General features: G+C 40.7%; 1 protein-coding gene across 1 annotated transcript; it reads right to left on the minus strand.

Annotated features, from left to right (window-relative positions):
* Window positions 1-816: 816 nt before the first annotated feature.
* On the minus strand, window positions 817-3,832 carry LOC122133283 (meprin A subunit beta-like). Its single transcript, XM_042709134.1, has 8 exons — window positions 3,827-3,832; window positions 3,287-3,365; window positions 3,009-3,111; window positions 2,742-2,920; window positions 2,360-2,578; window positions 2,119-2,274; window positions 1,595-1,843; window positions 817-1,292 (listed from the first exon to the last, which is right to left on the minus strand). Exons 1-8 carry the CDS (start codon window positions 3,830-3,832, stop codon window positions 817-819), a joined length of 1,467 nt encoding a protein of 488 aa, XP_042565068.1.
* Between the last annotated feature and the right edge of the window lie 5,263 nt (window positions 3,833-9,095).

A 9,095-nucleotide genomic window follows, 5' to 3' on the forward strand; every position in this document is an offset into this window, starting at 1 on the left:
AGGGCATGAAGCCGACCAGTGTGGTGGATGGGATAGGCTTCAGGGAGTTCTGTGAAGCACTGGAACCGAGGTACCGTATCCCTTGTTGTCGTTCATTTAAACCGCTATGCGCAGAGAGCGAGGCGGTGCGGGAGAGGCAGAGAGAGGGAGAAAGAAAGAGTGCGAGTGTGTGCAAGCTCTGCGGTCTTGGCCATTAGTTAATTTACGTATTTTTGTGTAGGTAATATGTTGTTAAATATGTTTAAACTTAAATAAATTACCTATACAAGTAGTTATGTCTCGTTGTATTAATTTGTCCTGTTATTGACGTGCCTAATGCGCAACCAGAAATTCGAATATGTTCGAATATATGTGTTTTTTTAAAGCGAATATTCGAACGTCATTTCTTAGCCATTTTGACAGCCCTAGAGAACATGCAGTATGTGGTTTAAGAACACCCACCTTGCATGGTGAAGAAGAAGATGGCATCGCCTCCTTTCAGGAAGTCTCTCTGCCGAAGGTCCGCGATCATGTGGAAGTCCAATACCAGAGCACCTGAGGCATTAAAGGTCTCACCACCCACTGTGGTTAGACTTCCCACCTCTCGGGGGTTTCCCCAAGCGAACTTCCCACCTGGATTTAACAAAAAGCAAAAAAGAATTACTGCAACTGGTTATGATGAATAATTTGAATGTTGTTATTTTATTAAGAGTAAACAAATAAGAAACATCTGCCAATATAGACTTGCATGAAGCATTAACACATTTGACTTTGAAAAGTGGGCACGAGCTAGTGTGATAGACAAGTTAATCACAACACAACAAAAGATGATTTTCTTTACTCATTAGTGCTGTGGCTATAAGCACCTGATATCAGTACTGGGTCTGTGGTCAAACTCCTCTCCTTGGACATGCGCAGCTGCATCTGTGGATTCTGGTCCAGCATCTGGGCTGTAATCTGCCTCCATGCCAACGGCCACTCGAGCATGTCGTCATAGTCTCCAGACACCAAGCGCACATATACGCCAAAATATGGGTTCAGCAATTGTAGCAGGATCTGATAGCCATAGCCATCTATGGAGTAGTACCTTGGGCTATAGAGGAAGGTGCCATAATTACTGGTATTCAAAACCTCCTCAAAGTTCCTGATTTGCCATGTCTGATGGGGGCATTCGGTCTCTGACAGGTTGATGTCGTCCACAGAGAAGTCACCACTGGAGGACCCAGGTCCTTTGCGGGCCTCAAACTCCACCTGGAAGGTCTTAGTGGCGTTCAGAGGAACATGGTGGAGCTTCCAGTAATCAGCTGGGGAACCTGGAGAAACGTCTTTGGTTTGTGATGTGTCATTATATACGTACGTCTAATGCATACTGTGGGACAGTAGCAGTGTTTTGTCAACATTTATTTATTAACTATCTTTAACAATTTAAAGTTTTAAAATATACAGTACATGAAGTGACCCAAATGGCAACATAACATTTCAACCATACCAATATTAAAAAGGTCTGTAAAATATATTGGTTCAAATAATCCCATACATTTTGTGTGAATTAAATATCCACGGCCATCTGAGATTAATGTAAACACTTGTGAAATGACCAAAATAACCAAAATACCTGAAATCTGGCCCATAAGCCTACGGGTTCCTTCTGTGTCCTCCTCACTGTCAAACTCTCTGATCCAGATGTTGCGCTGGTCCGTTTCATTCCCACTGTAGTAGTAGTAGAACTGAAGGCACTGGACCTGGCATGTTCTACCAGGAGTCATCCTCCTGGTGGTCAGTCTGGCTGATTCTCCCTCTGAGCTGTGATTGGTGGCTGAATCTCCCTCTGAACTGCGATTGGTGCTGAAATGCATGAAGGAACCTACAGAAAATACACAAAGAAGAAGAAAACCACATTTGTTTTTGTTTATAATATTTACTGTATAAAAAGGAACCCATAGCTCTTGTGTAAAATAAATCTGCGCAATATTGGGAGTAGCTTTGCATCTGCTAAATTACTAAATGTGCTTCAAATGAATCTCTTTGTTCTGATTCTAGACAAATCCATTTGTTTTACCCTAAGATCTGTAATCATGTGATTTGAGCAAATTAACTTCAGTGCATCTTCTCTTCAGTACACATGGACAGAAATCTCACCCTGAAAGTCAGTGCCCAGGTAGGTGTGGTCTGAGTGGGGACCTCCATCAGCTCGGCTCACTCTCTGCCATCCAGCTGAACTCCTGGAGCAGACACTCATCTCACACAGGCTCTCATCTTCAAAGCTGCAGTGGTCCAGGAAGGAGACTGACGCATCTGAGTTTTCAAAAAGATGGAACTTGATGTACACAAACTAGTGAAGAAATTAGTTGATTTATTTGTGTCAGACATTGGCACTTACCGCAGTTATAGAGCCTGTTCAGTTCAAGTGCATCTGTTGAGCTCATTTCTATACGGTTGCCGATCACATCTTGAAACTCGGGTTGCTTTGTGATGATGGTGGATCCAGTTCCATTACTGAAGGCATCTTTATCGTAGTGCATTACAGATGTGTAGTCATATGAAGTATCAAGGAGGCTTGACTCATCCTCACTTGCTTTAATGAAATTGTTCTCTTTCCCTTGGGGAAATACAAAACACATATATAGAAATAATCCATTTCATATTTGTCATATATTTATTGAAGACTTTGATCTCAGTCCATATGCTACAATCGGCAAAATCTGTATATTAGGATTTAGGAAATGTTAACTATTCAGCAATTATGCAGCAAGATTGTGAACCTTCTTGGATGTTGTCCCAGATTATTGTGACATGGTCATCTCTGTCATATCTGGACTGCTCGTGAAAGAAGCCCAGGGCATGGAGAAGCTCATGTTCCACAATGGCAACAAATGCGCAGCCAGACCCAATGGAAAGAACTTGTCCACCTGGAATCTGTTTTCCTATATAGGAGAAACACCTGCAAGACATGTTGAATTTATTTATTTACTCAAGCTCAATGACAGAGCATTGTGTGCAGTTAATCCCTTTAACAGGAAAGACCTTACCCTCCTAATTTCTGGATGTCGATGAAGTAATTTTCATTTTGCCGTGGAATAAAGTTGATGCAGGATTTCAGACCAAACTGCTCAAAGGCCCTCAAAATAATCCCTTTGGAATGCACATCTTTGAAAGCAATAGTAAAAAGTACATTGAAGTTGAGCTTGTGTTGTGGTTCAGTTTATTATTTGAGAAACTGCAGTCAATCTTATTAAAAGCACTGACAAACCTGCAAAGTTCGAGAAACTGGATTATTAGCTGTGATATACGTTGTCTGTGTACTCACCAAGAGTGTTTCCCAGCAGATAGGGAACAGAAGTGTTCCATTTGGTTCCCTCTGTCGAAATAGAGCTTTTCGAGTTACTCTGGAGATTAGTTTAAGAAAATCCTGTATTAATATTTTATTGTGCATTTCATTGTGTCTGTCCATTTAGAGTGAATGTTGTCTGTGGGGTGCTGCCATAAAAGCTGTAAAGCCACCCCCAATGCTATTGTTCACCATCTTGACTCATCTCACACATATCTTCACACATTGCACTTGTCAGGAGGACTGGGAGGACAGGGGATCACAAATTAAAATGTCAGTTGAAAGGCTGACTTGAACGTGTCTTTTAACCGGCCAGGACTGAGAGGACTAAATTGTTGATGAATATGTGGGTAGTCAGTTGATGACTGTGTGAGTCAGAAACAAATACAAAGATTATATATGAGGAGAGGGTGGCCATGGAGGTGTAAACTGGGTTAACTGAAATGCCTAATATTGTATAAGATTCACAGACATTATCACACTGAAAACAATTCAAATATACATATCTAAATGACTTACCTCCATTATGTCTCCTTCAAATAGATTCAATCCTGAATGACAATTAAAATGAACAAATATGCTTTTAGTGACTAATTAACCTTCACCTTTACCTTTTGACATCAGATTCGGTATCTCTGATTTGGAATCTAGCGTATGAGCTTACCTTTGTTTATTTTTGAAATGCTGTGAATTTCATCTTGAAGCTCTTTGGATAAAAGAAACACCACATCACTGAATGAATATTGTTTCTGTACACCCATGACATTTATACTGTACATATGTAAGGAATAATGTATAGTCTGCCAGTCAGTAAAGGAAAATAATTCTGACATTCTGAAGAGCCATATAATATATGTACATAATGTACCTTTTTCATCATTCTTATCCGCAAATTAGATTGAATTTGTAGAAGAACAGATTAAAAGCAAAGCCACTCACCTATGAGCTCAGGTGCTGGCTGGCATTGAGATTGAACAGGTTAAAGGTTATTTCACTTATGGACACAGACAGAATTAATAAACTATTCACACTGTAAAATATATGTTTAAGTCAACAAAATAATACATATTATGATAACAAATGTGGTACCCTTTAGGGAAAATGCTGTGAACTGCGATATCAATAGTTATTTCAATTTCAAAAGGCTCCTACCAGACTGAATGTCCCCAGTGCGTTCAGCACGATCAGAAGAGGCGTTAGCATTCTCCTCAAATATCTCTGAATGTCAATGTGATAGAAGAAGACCACTTCATTTCATACACTGAGAAATCCCTCATTCAATTCTTCAAATATATCCATATGATAGGGTTATGCAGATTAACTATGTATTTATAAAGATCTATACATACGTATGTGTAGACGGCAGGACAATATGATGGCGTTCTGAAACCCTTACTGCCAGTGCTCCAACCTCGGCTTCACTGCTGTGACTGAGAGTGGCACCTGGGTCCGGTGCCTATTTATCAGGAAGGAAAAGGGTTATTATGTCACCACCTAGACCTGTTTATTTATCAGGAAGGAAAAAGGTTATTACGTCTGCACCTAGACCTGTTTATTTATCAGGAAGGAAAAGGGTTATTACGTCTGCACCTAGACCTGTTTATGTATCAGGAACGAAAAGGGTCATTATGTTGGCACCTAGACCTGTTTTTGGTTCCTTTGTATGACCTGAGGCATGTACATTAAGTGAGTTAATCAATCATGTGTGAGGAGTGTTTTTCATAACATTGTGAAAGCAGCAATAAGGAGTTCTGTTCTAAAACTAGTAATCTAACTACCTAAAAGGCATGCAAAAACCTTGCAAACACCACCATCAGCCCAGCTGACACTGGTAGAAGCTTGCCAACACACTAACTGGTGTCTTTTGGCAGTATAGCTGGCAATGTCATGCGTGTGAAAGTTTTTCTTCCATTTTTGCAAGGGGTTCCAGCCGTTACACAAAACTACATAGGGCATATCTTGGATGGCTAGTGGGGAAGACACAGGTGTAACTTTAAACATACAATTTCATAGTCCTGATGAAAAGTGATTCATGTCTGTTTTCCACTACCCCTAACCGAAACAGATTTTGACGCTCAGGGCCTCATTTATTAACAGGATTGCGCCCATTTCAGGCGTAAAATAGCGGGTAAAGACATAAAACCGTATTTCCAAAGGAGGCGCACCTGAGTAAAAGCATATTACCGCTGCTGGGAGGGTATAAGGGAAAGTGGGTGTTCGTCGCAAAGAGATGAAACAAGAGGTGTTTTAGCATGACATATCAGCTGCTAAATGAAAACTATGTGCCTGCGAGAAATTTGAAAAATACGAACATCAGAAATGTTATTTTTTTTATATATATATAATTTAATATAGGCATATACAAACTGTCCCACCAGCTAGCTGTTACCCAGAATCACCGTATTTTCACTTATAGTTCAAGCACACCGAGTACAGTGCACACCTTCTGCGTAGGAGTAACGCGTATCTATTCAGGAAAAGTACTTGTACTCGAAGTACACTAACTAAACTACCGGTAAGTAAATTGTAGAGACAGAGCAGCATATTCATTTCACCTTCCATGTTTATTTTGACGTTATAGCCTCTCGAGCGCAAGCTACCCCCAGTGCCATGGCAACCAAACGTCTGAAAACTTCAGTTTCCCCTGTCCAGGCTACAACTCCAGTTTTCAAATGTATCCGCCTAGAGCAGCGTTTTTGAAAAGCATGGTTTTCAGTGCTGTAATACGCCGTTTTAAAGTATGGGGTGTTGTGTATTCCTACAAGACTATTTAACGGGATGCTATGGAGCAGTTAACCTGGCTATTAAGTATCCTAGCTATCTCTAGCTTAGGGAACCATCTTAACAGTTTTCAGTTGCCTGTGTGTGATTAACTAATATGTGTGAATATGAACTTGTGAACATAAACTCGTTAATATGAAACTGCACAGGCACCCTGGGGGTAACCATAGCAACCCAGAAACTCAATGTTCGCTGAAAAGATTAATTTCCCCAAATCAGCTCACCAATAAAAGACAGTCTTGAATTCAAAGTAATCACAACTTTGACTGTGGACGGAAGGGCTAAACGGAGAAATATTTATGAGTTTCTATATTTACCCGGGTTAGTTTGCTGTAACCTCGTGAACCAAAAGCTCTAATTCTAATTCATCATCCATGGTGGCAGGAACACGCAGGCTCTTTCTTCCCTATTTTAGCGGAGCGCTAAATAACACTAATGGGCGGTGTTAGGCGCTGATTACGACGAGGTTCTAAATACCACGGGAAAATACCGTGCGGTATATGCGGTTTGGCAAAAGCGCAGATTAAGCTGCGGTCGCAATGTTAGTAAAAGAGGCCCTCAGTGTGTTCTGAAATGTTTTGAAATCTTCTTACTTGAAAATAATGAACTGTTTGACTCCAAGTTAAATTGAAATTGAATTGAATTGAAAGGGACTGTCTGAAAGAATGTGTTGCATTAAATATGTTTTACCACACAATATAGTGTAGCAGTTCTCTCTTGTCTACAGTTTTTTGCCACTTAGTCTGGAAGGTCATTGCAAGTGCTAATGCATTGTGTGTGTGTGTGTGTGTACCTGAGGTGAACTGTCTGTTCTTGCGTGGTGAGCGTGTGTGTGTGTGTGTGTGTGTGTGTGTGTATGTGTGTGTGTACCTGAGGTGAACTGTCTGTTCTTGCGTTGTGTGTGTGTGTGTGTGTGTGTGTGTGTGTGTGTGTGTGTGTGTGTGTGTGTGTGTGTGTGTGTGTGTGTGTGTGTACCTGAGGTGGACTGGGGGTTTTGTTGAGCACTTTAAAAGGAATGCAAAAGCATATCAGTCTTCGTGGGAACAAGCATACTTTTCAGGGAACACACCGTATGACCGGTTCTACCAGTGTGGCTGTTTCTCTCATCAACAGGAGAATAATCTGAGGCCTGTCAGTAGTAATGGCGTGAGATGTGCTTGGATGAGGAAACATGCTGCACAGTCAGACAGGGTGGACGGCTGGAAGTCTGTTGATGGCCTTCCTGGAGTAGGTGACACTTTAATGGGCAAGTTGCAAAGGAGGTCAATACAATTAATTAAAGACACAGTATGCAACAATGTCCTACTACTAGACAGAGTACTGGAATCTTCTTTAAATTCATGTCATGATATATGGTCATGTGAAGGACAGATAAACACACCTGATGTTCCAACTAGTCGCCTAGGCTCTGCACTACGCAGTTTTTTGGTGCGTGTCAGACAACCCTGCAACAATATAAAAAAATCTTTTTCAGCATGACTTTTCCATCTATATCGCCAAAAGACATGAGTTAGCATGCTGGCAAGCCTATATATACGTGCCAGCTGTGCTGTTGTTGGAGTTTTTTTGCATGCCTTTTCCCGTAGTTACAGTAGTATTTGACCAAAACTCTTCACTGTTGTTTGTCTAAATAATGTTTTGAAAAAGTAAAATTTTTAAATGTGGTCTTCCAAGACTACCAAATAGAGAGATAGATAAGATAAACAGTGCATACAATCAAATACAAACTACTGACAGGCCTCAGATTAATACTCCAGTGCTGGTTCGTGGAGGTCATCAGAGAGGCGGAGTTGGCTTAGTGCGTGTCTTCCCTAGTTCTGTAATGTAATGCTTCAAACAATGAAACGTCCAAAAATGGACCTACCACATTCATCTATTTTGTGTTTTTGTAAATGTGGCATTAAGGCTGATTTATCAGAGATTTATCGGGGTAGACCATTATTTGGCATCTACAGCTGACTTAAAACCTACTAGTATGAAGAAGTTTTCCTTTGACTACCCGTTAATACAGAAGTGCTGAAATGTCAGGAATACTGGTTCAACAGGCCATGTGAAAGTGCCCAGAGCAGCGTAATGTACCCTAAGACAATAGGTCTCTGACAGAACAAACATGGCTTCAAGGCATTTGGCTGTAGTTCAAGTATGAGCAGATTTTTTGTTTGATATTAAGACAGACTGATGAGGAAGCCCATAATGTCACACCTCTCTTTTCCCTTTCAACTGGTAACATATGAGAATAAATCATTGTCCCTTATTGCATGTGTCACAGGTGGGGGCGCGGGGGCCTCCCCTTACTCTAGATCAGTGGCGATTTTAGCCTGAAATGTCTGGTGGGTCTATGAAGTCATGTCACCGTCACAAAAATAGAGGTAGCTGATTATTATAAGTAGTAGGCCTATATAGACCAGTAAGATATGCTATGGGCTGCATTTTGAGTGCCAGCAGGGAGCAGAAATCCTATTTCAAATACATTTCACATGCTTCAGCGCGACACAAAGATGTTGCCTATAATACAGCATTAAAGTAAAGTGATTGCAACAAAGTAAAAAGATTAGACAGACACATAGCTCAAATAACTTGCATAATGTATTGCTTGTGGCACACGTGTGGCATACAATATGAAGCAAAAGGCACAACTGAAACAAATAACAGCAACAAAACATGCTGCTAAATGAACGAAACTTTGTTCTTGCAGATTGCATTGATACATCCATCAGCTAGGGCAGGGGTTCTCAAACTTTTGCAAGCTGGGCCCCCCCAAAGCTGGTTAGGGGTAGTTGGGGCCCCCCCATCCACCCGCGGCCCGCCGCCACCGCCCTCAACTACACCACCATATATAGATAGATAGATAGATAGTGTATTGTTATTGATAGGCCTGACATGTCAAGGTTAGGCTATTGTTATTGTTAGGCCCATACAGACAATTATTATAACTATTTATTTTTATTATTGTTATTATTATTATCAGTAATAGTAGGTATTATTATAATTAATGATTATCGACCAA

This window comes from Clupea harengus, chromosome 11, assembly GCF_900700415.2.
Source record: "Clupea harengus chromosome 11, Ch_v2.0.2, whole genome shotgun sequence".
Classification (NCBI taxonomy): Eukaryota; Metazoa; Chordata; class Actinopteri; order Clupeiformes; family Clupeidae; genus Clupea; species Clupea harengus.

Excerpts from the sequence above, each read along its gene's own strand:
- LOC122133283 (XM_042709134.1), bottom strand. Across the intron at positions 3,112-3,286 it reads TCTGCTGGGAAACACTCTTG|GGATTATTTTGAGGGCCTTT; the intron begins GTGAGTACACAG and ends TGCATTCCAAAG. Across the intron at positions 2,921-3,008 it reads GACATCCAGAAATTAGGAGG|GTGTTTCTCCTATATAGGAA; the intron begins GTAAGGTCTTTC and ends CATGTCTTGCAG.